The 16,675-nt window shown below is 50.6% G+C and overlaps 1 protein-coding gene across 5 annotated transcripts in view; it reads left to right on the forward strand.

Moving 5' to 3' along the window:
• Positions 1 to 16,675, forward strand: part of Schip1 (schwannomin interacting protein 1) — a 118,681-nt gene that overhangs the window by 83,617 nt on the left and 18,389 nt on the right. For 4 of the 5 annotated variants that reach the window (XM_076867141.2, XM_076867140.2, XM_076867144.2 and 1 more), the window contains one exon: positions 9,185 to 9,303. In XM_076867141.2, coding sequence (XP_076723256.1) covers positions 9,185 to 9,303 — 119 coding nt within the window. Of the gene's footprint in view, positions 1 to 9,184; positions 9,308 to 16,675 lie in introns of all 5 variants that reach the window. The other variant, XM_076867145.2, reaches the window with a different exon arrangement.

Consider the following 16,675-nt stretch of genomic DNA (forward strand, 5'->3'; position numbering starts at 1 on the left):
ATCTTGCATGTGAGATTCTGCGTGTTGGGCTCCTTAATGTATGTGCTTTATCTCAGAGCATGACCGCTGCGTGTTCCTTCCTTGGGGGGACACATATAGGGGACGTGTGGGTGGCCTGACATGCTGCTCTGTGCATTTGCTATCGCCTGGGATCCTCAGGAAAGGAGGGGGTATGGGGTGCTCTGTCTGCAGAGTTCTGGCGCCCCAGCCCTGCTCAGCTGTCCCCTGCCCTGGACGTGGTGTGCAGAGGACACTTGGGCTCTCAGTGGGTCAGATCACTTACCCTCGGAGCAGGTGGGAGTTCTCTGCTCTTTCTGTTCTCAGTCCCAGAGAACTGGCCAAGTTGCCTTTGGGAGCCTGTTCCTAGGAAAGTGCAGGGCGATTCTCCCTGAGGAGGCATGAAGATGGTCCATGCTGACCCTCCAGGATGGGCCCTAGCACTACAGTGTCATCCCACTTAGACTGGGGAGAACCCAGATGACTGTGGTGAGAGAGCTGGGCCACACGGCAGCCCGAGTCAGCCAGCCCAAGCCACAAGCAGGCGCACAAACTTGAGTGAAGTGCAGTTACGCTGGGCATCCCACTTCGCGGGGCAGCAGAAGGCCCACAGGCTCCTCCACAAGGGTGCCTGGTGGGCAGGGTCACCAGGGGAAGCTTGTGAGCATGTGTTGAGTCCTCAGGCTGCCGAGCCCCACCCCGGACTCCAGGGCCACTGGGTCATTTCCGCCTTCTGCTGCTTTCTGCAGGCAAGTGCTTCAGGGTTCCTGCAGTTGTGGTTACAAGAAGGCTTCTTTGTGCTTGGGAGGAAACACGATGGCGGGTGATTTCATCAAGAGCTTCTAGTGAACATGGCAACTTGGGCTTTTTAGGAAAAAAAAAAAAATGTTAAGATTAGGAAAAAGTTACCTGACATGCAAATCACCTTCCCTAAGTGGAATCTTCCTTTCCTAAGTTTTTCCTTTGGTGTTTTTGCTCTTGGATGGTCTACGTAGAAAATAAAATTAGATTCCATAAAGCCAGGGTCTGCAGGCCTTGTGACCGTGCACCCGTCAGTAGAACGTATGAGTGCACACCTCTCTCACACATGTGTTATTCAGAAGTTACACTCACTCTCCACCATAGAAATATATCATGTATGTTTAAAGTGTGCGTACACATAGATGTTTGTATTAACAACATTACATTGCTTTGTGCCCTGTGGTGCTTGTCACCCCACCTTGAGGCCACTCCCTGCCAGGCACCTCAGAATTCCCTGAACCATTTCACTAATAAATACCATGCGTGTGGGGATTATTTTGCAGGTTTGTTTTAAAGTCAGACAAACAGCCTTCAGGGGAAGGTCACTTTCCGATGACTAAAATTAGATTCCACCAAGTGGAGGAAGGAAGAGATGAGCCTCCGTTCCTTTTCCTCGGGGAAGGTCCTGCGTGTGAGGAAGAGGTTTCATGAGGGACCTCTGGTTCCCGCAGCAGAAGACGGGTCCTAGTGCTTAGGAGGGACGACACAGGCCTTGGCACATTTGAAGTGCATGTTGGGCCCCTCGCCTTCCTGCTCCCTGATGGAGAGCCATAACTGGCCCCAAGGCACCCTCCCTCTTGGTTCAGGCCACTGTCTGTGGTTTACTAAGAACCTCCCTGGGGCCTGGAATCCTGCAGAGCCAGGAGCAGGAGGCTGGGCCTTTCCTCCAGGAGCTAACAGTGCTGGAGGAGTTCAGGGTCAGCACGCACCGCAACAGGCTTTTCAGAGTGGGGGACATGCCAGTTTCACGAGTGGAGAGAGAAAGAGGAAGTCGGGGACATGTAGTTCAGCGTGTGGCGGAAGGCTGGCCTCCGCCCAGCCCAGATCTCTGTGCCGAGAGCAGGGGAGGCATGCAGCCGGGCCTGGCAAGCCAGCCGCCTGGCTCTGCCCCTCAGGGGTGCTGTCTCCAGTGTCGTACATCCAATTACAGTGAAAGACGAGGGAGGACCCCGTGAAGAAACTAAAAGGCTGGAAGGAACAATATTTAAACTGAAGCGCAGCTGCGCCTCATGTTTTTTTCAAAGGTGGATGGCAATGACTGCTTGCAATAAACTGCAGTGAACAGGAGCAGAGCACCAGCTGCTGTTCCTGCGTAGCGTGGCCCTCCCCGCACACGTCCCCAAGGAGGAGCGGCTCCCAGCCCATCAGCCCCAGCCTTCCTGTCCAGGGACCCCGTAAAGGTGCCACACCTGGGGCCTTCTGGCACCTTCTTGCCCAGGCGATCTCCTCTCCAGGACAGCAGAATCCTGCTTCGGGTGCGTAAAGATCAGGGCTTTCGCCACTATGTCACCCCCTCACCCCAGTGAGCCAGTGTCAGGGATGGGTTGGTCCAGGTTACCGGACTTAAGTCTGACCATGTTATCCACGCACAGGTCGCACCTGATCCTGCCAGCCTCTCCTAGCCTGTCTGCCTCCTCGTTACCCAGTTTCCTCAGGCTTCTGGCTCTCCTGTTCTTATGTACCCAGGTGGCTCCTTGTTTTAACTGAGTTGGAGTTCACCATTTTGGAGTACATGCTATAATGGGTTTGGTATACCCACAGGTTGGGCTGCACCCTTCACACCCTGCTCAGCCTCTGTCCCCCCACCCCCGCTGGCCTCTGACAGCCTCTCTTGTCGCTTCTGGCCGTCCATTCTCGCCTTCCCTCTGCTCACCCTCCCTCGGCACACAGCACTGGCTCCTGCGGAGGAAGTTCCTCTGTGCCAGGCGCCCTCTGTCTGGTATTTCACTTAATCATTAGAGCAGCTGAAAAACAGATATCACTATCCCTTTCTGAAAAAAGAAGCAGGCTCAGCGAGTTTCTGTGACTTGAGCTGGTGTCTGTGGTCCCCTGAGCCTCCCCAGATCTGCGCCTGGCCCCGCTGCTGTGCCAGCCACCTTGTCTCTTCCTGTCACACGGCTGTCCGGCTCTCCCGGATCCCAAGTGCATCCAGAGGTGGGAGGTTGAGGACAACACCGGCCTCCCTGTGGCCAAGCACGTGGTCCATGTCTGGGCCCTTGTGTTTCTGACAGTGACACCAAGTGTCCATGATGGGCTTACAGGCTTTAAAAATGACACCTGGTAAAAATAGAGCTGCAGATACACTGCCCCTGGTTCCTCGGCCTCCTCAGGCATCTCCCTCAGGAGCCAGAGGGGGGCCGAGGCTGCTCCCAGCAATTCTGGGCATTGGGGCGAGGTTCTCACAGGACAAGAAGATGCCTGGTTTCAACACCCTGCAGGACTTGATGTCCATGCACGTCCACCACAGGGGTCCTCAGGGGTGTACTCTGTGCTCCTTCACCTTTAATGAAGTTTTTCTGGCTACTGAGCATTAACCTGGTGTTGTCAAGACTTTGCCCCAGCCCTTCACAGTTAGAGGCCAGTGCTGGGGACACACGGCCTCTCTCCTGCTTGTGTCATCCCCTCATGGGATGGGAGAGCACAGAGGACCCCGGGCCCACTCTTCACAGTTGGCCACTGGGAACACGCATCCGTCCTCTGAACTGGCTCCCCAGTCCCTTCTCAGGTGGAGTGGTGAGCCCGAGGCCTGCCCCTGGGTGGCCCTCCTGGACACAACTGCTGGTCCTGAGCAAATAGCCTCCGAAGGCTCAGCACCGCGGCCAGCCCAGGCCGACACCTGTGGGGAGATTAGTGAAAGGGTGCAGACATCAGAGATCTCAGTGTCACCCAGGAACTTGTATCAGGACCTTCCTGGAGCCTGCAGTATGCGTATCTAGAATGGAAAGTGTCAGAAATACAGAATGAGAAGGAAGTGCCCAGACTCGGTCCCAGGGACCCAAGGGGAAGGTGCTGAGGTTTTGAACTGTCATTTCCACTGATGATGGAAAAGCACCTCCCGGGATGGAGTGAGAAGCAGCAACTTGAGGGACCTGTGTGCTGCAAGTGTCTGTGCACTTGACTTTCAGACACATACAAGTCATTTTCTCATCCAATGCTGTTTTCATAGTTTACTCTCAGGACGAACCCATGGTTCATCTGCATGAGAAAAGTTAGAAAGCAGCATCCATATATATTTGGGTTTCTCTTTGCTTTCCCATAGAAAGTGAGTAAAATCTGCCACTGACTTCTGTTCTCCTGGTTCCTGAAGTTTGGAAGCTTCAGACTCTCCCACTCCAGGATACAGCTAGTCATGGCTGGAGCAAGGCTGTCTCTTGGGCCAGGAAGCAGGAGTGGCTGCTCGTGCTAAGGGAGGAGCGCTTTTCCACAGGGAGCTCCAGAGTGCCCGCTGCATCCCTGGTGGATGCTGCTAATGGCAATGATGCACATGTCACCAGGCAGTAGATTGCACTGAAGCCAGGGGATCAACACTTGCTTCAAAACAGACATCCTGCAAGGCCTTGGCAGAGGTCAGACTGCTACGAATGAGCTTCACCCGCTCCACCCAGCTCCAGGCAAACACCAGGCAGAGCAGACGCGGCTCAGTAAAGAGAAACCCACTCTGTGCCTGAAGAGCTGTGCGGGCAGCCCGGGCGGTGTGAGGAATGCACACTCAACCCAGTATGGACCTTCTTAAGCAGAGACAGTGGGCTGCACTGGCCCTGGAGCCACAAGAGTGGGCGCAGGAGAATCAGGGAGCCCAGGCAGAGCAGCCCTGGAATACAAGCTGACGTCATGTTTGGAGCAGGGATGGTCCAGGCGGGCCCTGGGAGAAGGAAGTCCTCCCCCACCTCCTGTTTTCCACCGCTACCCTGGTCCAGCTTCCTGCTCCCAGTCCATCTGCTCCCTGCTTCCGCCCGCTCACCATGGGAACGGAAGCCCTCCTTCTTATTGGATGCACTGTTTCATGAAGCTGCCTCTGTACTCGATTCACTGTGCGCCCCCACGCACGCACTTCCTGCCCGCTTTTCTGCACAGCTAAGTTGAACCCCAGTTCAGTGACTTCAAGGTGCGTATGAGCATCTCGTCAGGGTGCAGAGTCTGGCTCAGAGTCAGGCTTAGTCTGACTAAACTCATATTAGTCAGGGGCATGCCTGTCATGAGTTTATATAGAACCTTCGCAGGACCTCGTGTATGCACCACCATAGATCCGGGCATCTGCAGGGCATCCTGGAACTAACATCCCTGGATACCACCCCTGGCAGAAGGGAAACTGAGAACCCTAGAGGACCCACACGTGCCCCCACCCCCAAAAGCACGTATATCAAATAAGCCATGAAAATGTACAGAAAATGCCCATTTCTCCATTTGTCACTTTCAATGCATATCAGCAGGGCCTGGGAGGGACAGAGGATGATGCTGGTGGGTAAGGATAGGCACACACTGTGTCCTGAAGACAGCATGGGGAAGGACTTGGGGACGTCCTGATTGGAGCTGGACAGTATCTACCCAAGCGAACATTTTGCCATTATTTCTTTACTAAACACCCCTGTGTTCTTCCCAGGTTTGGGCAGCTGTGGCAGAAGGGGGCGCCCTGGGAAGACTGAGTCCCTGTCCTCTGGTTTGTCCTGAGCTCTGGCTTGCAGGCCCCCTTGAGGGTCACCTTGAGCTTTCTGCTCAGCACAGGCGGCAGCAGGGAGAGGAAGGACAGAACGCAGTGGGGGACAAGGTCCCCTTTCTTAGGACTTTTACTCTCCCTGGGTTCTGCATATGGCGTTCTGCCTCGCAGTGAGGAGCCACTATTCCTTGGGTGCCTTTTGGCTGCCTGGTGCCCTGTCAATCTAGGTGTTTCACTGTTGTTTTTTGTGGCTATTCCTGAAGGCTGTTTTAGGAGTGAACTTGGCAGTGCTTGCCCTGGGTACATCCAAACTGTTGTTTTGAATCAGTCTCTCCCTTTTCCTGTGGCTACCTATTCCTCCCCTGAAGCACCTCTGGACTTTGGGATAGAAGACAGAACTGCCCTGCAGGGGTAGTTCCCTAGAGAGCATCGGGTCTTGAAACCACACACAGGATCACACACATACAACACTCACATCCATGTGCATGCAACTGCAAGATTAGGTTCCACCTGTTGAATCTTAAGAAAAAAACCTGCACTTTACTGTTCAACTGGATCATAGTTATTCGCAACATCAGGGATCACATTTATCCCAAAAGAAAGCAGGCAGCGGTGGTTGGGGGCGACTTGTGTTGTGTGCATGGCCGTGTTTAGCAGTCTGGTGTTCTGTCCTCCTCTGAGGAAGCATCATGTCCTCTTGAGTCTCATGTAACTTCTCCAGCATGGTGTGCCCCACCTCCTTACCCTGAACACCTTCCTCTTTGATGCCGAAGAGCAGAGAGAAGTGGCACCTGGAAGTGTGGACTTGAACTCTGCCCCTTCTGCCCAGCATAACGCTACCCTTCGCCATCCTCAGGCTCTGAGACTTGAAAGCAGAAGTTGTGGGACAAGTCACAAAGCTGTCCCACAACAGGGCAGCTCGTCACGGATGTTCCTGGTCCTCCTCAGCCCTGCAGCGCAACGAGGTCTGGTAACTGGTAACTAACTGGTAACTGACAAGATATCCGTGACGTCACGGAGGAGGCAAGCCATCCTCATGACCACAGAACACCGACAGTCAACTCAAAGGACAAGCACCCTTAATACAGAAGACTTCATGCTCTCAGACCTTGTGGAAATCTAAGCAAAGCCAGGAGTAAGGAACTCAGAGAAAAGAAAGTAGAGGAGGTAAAACACTTAGGAATTTACTGTTGATAATGAATCCAGGAAAGTGAAGTAAAGAAACACACCTCCCTGTGCCCATCAGATTAGAAGCAGCAGCATTCTCCACGTGCTTGGTGGGAGCCCGTGTGTGGCCGGCAGCCCCTCACGCTACATGGAGCAGCCTTTCTCCAGAGCAGCCTGATGGACTCCTCATGTCCTCACACGCAGCTAACCTGACAAGTCACTTCCAGGGCTTGTCCACGTGAAGCCTCCAGGCATGTGTCAAGAACCAGTGTGAAGCCACTTGCTTTCCGACTGTTGTTCCTTCTACACGCTCAGATGGCTGGCTGTGGAGGAGACGTCATAGCAGGGAGTGAGTGTGGTCCTTAAGAACTGTGTTTTCAAAGAATATGAAGTGATATCAGGGATACCCTCCAGCTACAATCAACAGTGTGATCTCAACTTTATAAAGTAGAAAAAAATGAGCACGTAAGATAAAACGTCGGAGGAAATACCCAAATGTCAGCCACAATCTGTCTCTAGGTGATAGTACCGCGGGTGACATTTATATTCTCCATATGTGATTTGTTTGGTGGGATCCAGAGAGAGAGGTGGAAAGAGAGTGCTTAACAGTCCTCTCCAAGCCATTAGTGCTCAAGGGCAGCTAAGCACAATGCACTGGGGCCTCTCGATGTCTGTAGCTCAGTGGCCAAGTGAGCCACAGAGACAGACACACAGGCACAGTGGGTAGATGCTCTCTGAAGCAAAGCCTCTCAGCCTGGGCCAGCGTTGGCCCCTAGCATGGTGACGTGGTCTTCTGCTCAGGTTACCCCTGAGCTCACGTGTTGGGGTATTCAGCTCTGCTCTGCAGTTTCCTGATGGTGAGGACATGGGGTGAGGGCCTCTTTGATATAGAGATTGAGAAATAGGCTGCTGAAGGTAGTTTGTATTTGACGAAGATGCTGTGTTGTTTCTCTTGGGCCTCATTGTCTCCAGGGCCAGCCCTGTGTGCTGAGAAGGTGCTTTGCTTTAACTACGGTTCCCAGCAGTAAAAATGGCAAGTGGCCACTGGGATGGAAGGCATCTTGCTTCCCTTTGCATCCTTAGGTCACTTTCCAGGGCCCAGAGCCATCCTGCTCAGCAAACAAGGTGAGTCAGTATCACATCTGGGAGCAATCTGTGTAGTAGCCGTTCCCTCTAGCTCCACACACCCAAGCGCTCCTGGGTTATGCGGCCGTCTGCACAGACAGGCATTCTCACCAACTGTGAGTGTTCAGAGCATGCTAAACAGGGCAGCTAAGCACAATGCATTGAGGCCCAGGACTGGATGGTGCTGGAGAGAAGCAAAGGAGATGTGAGCCTTCTCTGAGCCAGTCCTCAAGCCCACTGACCCTTGGAGCTAGAGCTGGGGACCTGGATTAGAGGCCTGCAGGATGAATGGCCGAGCTGTCAGAGCTGGAGCTTGGGAACCCTGTCCCCGAGGGACCACACTGTCGTGATTCTCTCGGTGCTGTCCAGTATCAGGCCCACCAGCTCCAATGACCGCTGAGCTCTTGAAAAGAGGCCATGTTGACTAAGGATCTGGATTTAATTGTGATTGATTGACCATTAGATTTAAATGCACATGGCCATGTGTGACCAGTGATCACCTGGGACAGTACCCTGGCTGCCTGACTATCTCCCTTGGTGAACCCAGTCATTTCCCAGGCTCCCTCAAGCATCCCCCGTCTCACCTTCCGGGCTCCCTTACCAAATGTTTTAATAGGAGTTGCTCAGGTAGCCTTGAGTTCCTGCTTAGGACACCATCCCCAACCAGAACAGAACCCCTTCTCATCCCGGGCCTGGGGTTTCTACCGCACCGTGTTTGCTTTCTCACTAGTTTTCAAACTAAAGAAACACCTTCTACTCTTCTTCCCCATTGTTAAAGGGTTGAAAGTTGGCCAGGTGAGGTTTTACATGGAAGCTGGTACTGGAAACACATTCAGGGGTCACAGCACTGTGTTGACCAGCTCCTCCCACACACACTGGCCGCTTTGTCTCCAGCTTCTCACACTCTAGACCTGGCCAGGGTCCCCAGCTGGACCTGGGCGTGCTGTAGGCGGGCACCATTTGCCTCTTGGCCTTGGCCTGGGCCACCCTTTGCTGTGGCTATCACCAGCTCATGAGGCTAGTGGGTACTGGCCAAAGAGCTGACCCACGTTTGTGCCCTAGAAGACGTGGGCTGAAGGGAATGGGAGGAAAGGAGGAGATCAAGTGACTGAATTTAGGAGAGCGTGCTGACCTCCATGGCTTTCCCTGCACCCAGCAGGTGGGAAGAAAGGTCACAGAGCCAGGTGCTCAGCTTTGTCCCAGTGACGGGCACTTAGCAGCAGGGTCCTGCTTCCCGGCTGCGACCACAAAGGGCTCTGAAGAGTGGAGCCTGGAGCCAGAGGTTTGGTTTCAGCTTCCAGTAATTCATATGTTCTGAGTCGCAGCCCTTCCCCTTACTCCTCTAGCAACACAGTTCTGAGAAGCTTGGCACGCTGGGCTGCTTGAGCTCGGGATGCCTCTGCCTGCTCATCAACATCTTTTATTCTCTTGAAATTTCAGGCACAGAAAAATGAGAGAGAGTCTATCAGACAGAAGCTGGCGCTCGGAAGCTGCTTCGACGATGGCCCAGGAATTTACACCAGCTGCAGCAGGAGCGGCAAGCCCAGCCTCTCCTCCCGGTGAGTGCCCTGGGTGGGTCCATCCCGACCGCAATCTCCGCCCAGCTCCATATCAGCAGAAGCCCCTCATCTGGGCGGCTGTTTCCCACAGTGCTGGCATCCTTGGTTCTAGGCAGACCTTCCCCAGCTGCTGGTTGGTACTCTTGATGTTGCTCCTTGTGGTGCATTGCCCAGTGGCTGAAGGTCAGAGTTTGCTATTTCACTCCTGTAGATGGCGCTGACCTTGCAGACTGATGCAGGGGTCAAGCCACACTCTTGGGTATGCTGGCAAATGCCTAAGACAACAGGTGGCAGAGCACTAGAATCCCCAGAAGGCAGCCCCAAGGCACCCAGAACCACCCAGTACCTGTGATAGCAGCCAGCACTGGTGACAGACCTGCAGCTCCCACTTTGATCATTGGCAGTTCATCAGCGTCTCAGCCTGTCCTCCAGGCGGTTTTCCTCTGTTATGCTATCCTTACCTGCTTATCATAATTTATTTCAGGATATGACTGGTAACTTGCATAACTCTTAATTCTAAATAAAGTGCGTGTAGATTATAGCTTTATGCAGGACACGGGGCTGTAGGGCAGAGCCTCTCCAACTCCAGCTGGCTCCCTCCACGAGTCCTCAGGCGCTGTGTCAGGGGGACATCTCTGATTCATTAGGTCTTAGTGGGGCCAGAGATTCTGTATTTCTAAGATGCTCACAGTGGAGGTTCATGCTGACACTCCATAGTCTACTCTGGTTAACAAAGAGGTAGACAGTCAACAAAATCATGCCAAATGCATCCAAGGGATGCAAGCACTTAGAACATGTTTCCAAGAAAGATGGTAACTGAAGACCCACCCGTCAGTGTTCCCTGACTCCCACCCCCAGTGTCTGCTTCTCTCAGTCTGCTTTTGGGCAAATGTATCCTGTGTAAACACCACATATATTTACCACCTGTAGCCAGAGCTAGAGGCAAATGAGAGTGTTCATGCCTTCATCCCGCCAACAGATTTCCGCTGTCTGCTTCATGTGAGGCCAGAACTGGGCGTCTTAATGTTGGCCTGCATTTATTTATTCATCTGGCTGTTAGTAGGCTAGGCTTGGTCCCCAGAGAGCCATCTAACCCAGCAGAACCAGAATGTGGACATGCTCACTCTAGTGTGCACTATCTAGGCCCTGCAGGCTATTATGCACAGGCAGGAGCTCTAGCTAGCTTTAAGGTGCAAAGGCATCTCCCTCACTGGGGTGTGTAGCCAGTCTCAAGACTGATAAAGAATGGTCCCACATGTCACAGCAGAGCTGAGCCCTCAGGCTTCCCCAGGCCTTGGGGAAACTCTTTCCTCTGCAGGTGGGACATGACAGGGAGCGTCCAGCCCAGGAACCTGGACCTGTAGGTCCATCCCAGGCCGATTCATCTTTGTTTGACACACCTCATTTTCCCTCTTTTTTATGAAAGGGGGATTGGACTGTACTGTATGCTGTACGAAGATGTCTGCTATTGCTGATGTCCCCAAAGTGCCAAAATGCCTTCACCTGGAAGCCCCGCCTGAACGCTCAGCAGCTGTTTGTAGAATCCAGCATGTGCACACACGTATCTACAAGTGTACATACGAGTGGTGCATGTATGACACAATACATTTATACTTAGGCATAGATATACACAGGTACTTTCTCCCTTCTCCGGAAGAAATAACTTAATTCCTTAGCTGTTTCTTCCACTATTTCTCTCTAAAGAAAATGCTAAGCTTCTTAGTTTTTATCTTGAATAACCATCTGATTTAAGAGCTGCCTGCTGTGCAGGGTGACTGCTGTGTGGTTCGCAGAGGGACAGTACTGTTGATGGAGCTGCTCCTCTGCGGTGGCACCATGCTGCATGTGGGCTGCTCTTGTGAGGGTACTACTGCTGCACCCCAGGGCTGTGGCTTGCTCCATGTGTAGGCCTTTCTTTGGTGTAGCCTGTGATTGAACCTGCTAGGAAAGGGCTTGCTGAGGCCATTTCCAGCAAGGTCACCACGAGTGACCCTTCTTCCAGCAGCATGCCAGAGAGCCTGTGCACCGGGCCCTTCCGACACTTGACACTCCAGCTGCTCTTAGATTGCTGTTGATTGGTCAGCTCTAAAATGTACACCACTGCATTTATCAGCTGCATTTTGTTTTCTCTTCTGGGAAATATCTGCTTGGGTCTTACATCTGGTGTTCTGTTGTATTCTTTGTGCCTTCTTACTGACTTCTGGAAGTTCTTTAGTCATCACACTAGTTTTTAATACACTCTCCTTTCCAAAAGTCACTTCCCAAGTTGTGATTTGTTTTTCACTTCTTTATTGTGTGTTTTATGACCATGAAATCTTGATTTTTTTTTTTTTTTTCAGTGCTGGGGATTAAATCAGAGGTGCTCTACCACTGAGCTGCATCCCCAGTCTTTTTTATTTTGAGACCGAGTCTCACTAATTTGTTGAGGCTGGCCTGAAACTTGTGCTCCTCCTACCTCAGCCTCCTGAGTTTGAGGCTGAGGTAGGAGGCATGTGCCACCACACCCAGCCATCCTTGATTTTAATACCATTAATTACACCCAAATTTTATTTTCTAGGCAATGCTGTCAATATCTTGTACAAGAAATTTTCTTCTACCCTAAGATTCAATAGATATTCACTACATTTTCTACCAAGACCTTTTAAAGCCTTGACTTTAAAAGTCTATAACCAAGGGGGAGTTGATCTATTACTGTGGTATGGGAGAGAAGCCTAATCTCTCCTGTTCCCTCTTGTGGTCATCGTCTCATTGCCCTTATTTTCCTGCACCAAAACTATGCTCTTAATCACCATAGCTTCAAAATAAGTCCTGGCATCTGGACAGGCCAGTTCCTCTCCACATTCTTTTTCTTCAGAAGTACGTGCCTAATCCTGTTTTTTCATTCCTTCATATAAGTTCTGAATTATCCAATTAAGTTAAGCAAGATCTTTGAGTCCAAGATCAACTTAAGAAGGATTATATTTTCACAATATTTAGTTCTCCTATCCATAAACATTGTCTGTCTCTCCATTTATTTAAATATTTTTGAATATTTCTTAGGTCTTGTAACTTTTCATTTGGAGGGACTGTGCATCTTTTTTTTTGTATTGATTCCTAGACACTTGTTCTCTGATATCTCAGCAAGCATCACTTGCTGCTGGCATCAGAAGTACAGCTACCTTTGTAGAAGCCCCCTGCCCAGCCACTTTGTGTTCCTGCTCCTATTACTCAGCTTTCCTGTCAGTCCTAATAAAGCTATCTGTAAAGTCTGGACTTTGGAAACACTAGCACTGTGCATGCATCATGGCAGCCTTATTTGTTTACTTCTTTGTTTCTTTTGCTCTTGGTAGGAACTCCTATACAGCAAGGACTAGAAACAGTAGTATTTGGAATCTGCTATGGTTTGGATGTGAGTTCTTCCCCAAAGCTCCTATTGTTGTAGGAATAGTGAAATGATTGGACTTGGGGAGCTGTAACTTCTTTGGTCCATCCTGGTTTGAATGGACTTACTGGGTGCTTGCTGTAGGCACCTTGGGCATGACTGGAGAAGGTGAGTCACTGCCTTGAAAGGGTTCAGCTTCCATGTGGCTCCATTCCTCTTGCTCTCTCTGCTTCCTGATGCCTGTAACTGAGCGGCCTCTGTCTGCTGGTCCCTTCGCCCATGCTGTGCTGCTTCACCTTGGGCCCAGAGCAATGATGGCCATCTATGGGCTGAACCTCTGAAAAAGAAAATGAGCTTCAAGTAAACTTTTCCTCCTCTAAGTTGCTCTTGCCAAGTGTTTTGGTTACAGCTGACTAAAATAGAATTCTTAGCTCATTTCTCATGTTAAATGGAATAATTCTACTGTTTCTCCCCCCTTAGGATGATGTTAGTTTTATGTTTAATGTTTCTCCTTAATGATGTTTCCATCTATCAACAATTTTCAAATAATTTTTATCAAACGGGTATTTAGCATCTGTTGAGATGATTTTATCGTTCAGCTCTATCCAGATTGCACATATAGATTTTCAAAATATTAAACCATCTTTGCATACCTGATATAGACCTAAGTTTGTTTTAAGGGAGTTATCATTTTTTAGACACTATTGGATTTTGTTTATTTTTGGTTTAGGATTGTTACATTTATATTCATGATTTACATAGATCTTTTTCATTCTTATAACATATTTGTCTGGTTTTAGTATATGGGTGTAGTGGCTTAAGAAATGAGAGCTGGGCTCAGTGGCACACACCTGTAATCCCAGGAGCTGGGGAGGCTGAGGTAGGAAGATCTCAGCCTCAGCAACCGTGAGGTGCTAAGCAACTCGGTGAGATCCTGTCTCTAAATAAAATACAAAATGGGCCTGGGGTTGTGGCTCAGTGGTTGAGTACCCCTAAGTTCAATCACTGGTGTATGTGTGTGTGTGTGTGTGTGTGTGTGTGTGTGTGTGTGTATGTTAAAACTGTGCCATCTTTCATATAGTCTATGACAAGTAGGCATAGATGTCAGTCAGGCACTTCATTGCCACCTCTGCTATGCTTAGGTATGCCCAATCCAGAGCTCCTGTGATTCACCACTCAGGGCAGTGAACCTCCTGACTGCCCAGCCCCAGGAGGGCAGGGAAGGTGGCAGTTCTCTGTGATACTCAGGGGCAGCCCTTCCTTGTGCTCAGTGCACCCTTGGCTTCAGAGCATTTCCAGGGTTCCAGGGCACCTGCACGCGCTGGCTCCACCAGCCTCCTGAGGCCATGGTTAGGTTGGAGGTTACATGTCAGACACAGCTGTTGCATCTGCCTTTCAGCTTCTGTTTTCTTCCTGAACCCCAGGGACTCTTTGTCGACGTCCATTGTTCTAAGTAGGATTTCAGAAGGGAGCCTGTTTCCTATGTTCAGTGTGCTGTGGTTCATTCTCATGAAGGCTTTCAATATCATCTCAAGTAAATGCCCTGCCAAACTCCAAGTATGAGCAGAGCATCTCCAAGAGGGGGTTGGGGTACCTTGGTTGCCCAGCACCTCCGCCCCACTTCCCCTCCTTGTGCCACCCTGCACTTCCCCTAAGAGCCACCGGAGCTTCTGGCAGAGCAGCACTGAACGCCCCCTGAGTCATCTGCCCTCTGCAGACTCAGCTCACCAACTCAACACGTGTCCCACAGTAGCTGGGATGAGCTGTGTGGGGACTCACCATAAGGATGATTATTTACATCCTGTTCCTTCAGAGGTTTTCATCTCCACATTGTGGGATGAGCTCATCCTCTGCAAGAACACCATGACTTTTTGGATCCCCCTCAGGTTTTTTTTTTTTTTTTTTTTTTTTTTTTTATCTTTGTGAATTTAAAATCTGCAAAGACTAATTGTCCTCATTAGTAATAATATAGCAGGAAAATGCTCAGTAAGGCTCCCTGCCTTTGGAGAGCCCACTTTCTCCATCCCTTGATTTCTGCTACTGAGTTACAGACTGAAGCTCCTCACTGGGTGGGCAGTGAGTGCCTTGCCTCTTGCTCACAGAAGGCTGGATAGAGCTCACCAGGTGCTGCTGCTAAATGCACCAGAGCTCAGTTAGCTCCAAGTCAGAACCTAAATCCTACAGTAGTTCACTACTCTGAAGAGCTCAAGACACGATTTTAAATGAAGCTGGGGTTTCGTTAATTGGCCACATAATAGATTCTGAAATCTGGCTTGCTTGTGAAGGCCGGGCCCGCCGAGGTGAGCAGGGATCCTTGCAGTGACTGGGGTGCAATGTGGTTTCCCATGCACAGCCCCTCTCACGCTCAGCACATGAGGACTCAGGAGGGGTCAGGGAACTCGGGGGACATGGAGCTGCACTCCCAGCATGGGTTCTCCATGGTGGAGTGCAGGTCTCAGTGCACTGGGCTTCTCTAGATGGTACTCTCTCCTCGAGTACTTTGTAAGAGTGACAAGCCGCTCAACATAAGCTCAGCTTACAGTAATCCCATAAAGACATTTCATGCCTTCAACCGCAGCAAGGAAATGTTCGATAGCGCTTCATAACTCAGCTAATTAAATTTGGCTGTACCCAACTGTGGCAAATGTAAGGGGTGTCATTTTTTGTCATATTTTTTATGTGTGCTAACCCGTACAGAATCGGCCTCTCAAGCTGAGCCTGTGTAATCCTGCCATTTTCTTCTTTAACAAGAGCAACCAGCCGGGTGTGGTGGTGCACGCCTGTAATCCCCACAACTCAGGGTGCTGGTGCAGAAGGATCGTGAGTTCCAGGCCAGCCTAGGCCACTCAGCAGGCCCTGTCCCAACAACGTCAACAACAACAAAAGTAAAAGCATGTGAGAAACTTAAAAGGCAATGAGAAACAAGGTCTCTAAGAAATTCTACGTTTAGTTATAGTCTTGAAAAAAATAAATATCCTTTTTACTGTTTTCATACTTCCTATAAATTTTTTTATCAGCCAAATTAATGGTCAGTTAACATCCTCTGTTGGGTGCCAGAGTTTGTGCAGCTTGGTGTCATTGAGGAAGTAGAAACCAGTCTTGCTGCTGTGAGGGCACAAAAAGCAATCTGGTCATTAGTAACGGACACCCAGGAAGCCCCCATTATCAACATGGCGACCCGACCTGCATCCTAGAGAAGACCTGCCCTGCCTTCTGCATTCTCCTTTCCTCTGAGGAGCAACATAGCTCCGATCCCCACTCTTCTTACCTTACCCCAAGACACGTGCTCCTTACGTGCCTGTGCATGAACACAGGGCAGCATGGTCTCCTTTCCAGGTGTGCCTGGGCTGCTGTGGCCAGGCTGCACCCTTCCCTCCAATGCTGACCATGTGAGACGCAGGCTCCCAGACAGCCCTGAGCAGCTGGCTCCAATGTCAGTTCCCCTCATCACAAAACGTTGCTTTCCTGGCCTTAGGTTTATGGGTGCCAGGCTGAAGAAGTCAGACTGTCGAAACCTGCCTTCTTCCTGCCCTTGGGCAGCAGCACTGGATGCAGGGGCCACATGGCCCAGAGAGGTGTTGCCAGCTAGGCCAACGGCACCACTCCTAGAGGTGTTAAAGAAACAGGGTCCATGGACTTCAAATGGGAGAACTGCACGTGTAACACATTATGCAATCCCAGGTGGGACCAGCTCTTCCTTCTGCCAGGAAAGGAGTGCACCCTCTTGTCTCTGAAAATAGTATGTTGCATAGTGCACCAGAAGGAGTTAGCAGAGTGGTCAGGTCTGCCCCGCCCAAGTGAGGAGGAGGTGGACCTGTTTCAGTGCTTGAGCTGTCTCTGGCATCTGGAAACAGGTACTCACTCATGCCACCTGTCTATCACACATGGCATATCTTTAAAACTTCACATCAGTCTCATTCATGTGTGCTAATAATTTGCTTAAAAAAAAAAAAAAAAAAAAAAAAAACCCTTCAGGTAGGTAGCTCCAGGTACATGTCATTACCTGTTGTA

The sequence above is a fragment of the Callospermophilus lateralis genome, chromosome 10 (assembly GCF_048772815.1).
Source record: "Callospermophilus lateralis isolate mCalLat2 chromosome 10, mCalLat2.hap1, whole genome shotgun sequence".
Lineage (NCBI taxonomy): Eukaryota > Metazoa > Chordata > Mammalia > Rodentia > Sciuridae > Callospermophilus > Callospermophilus lateralis.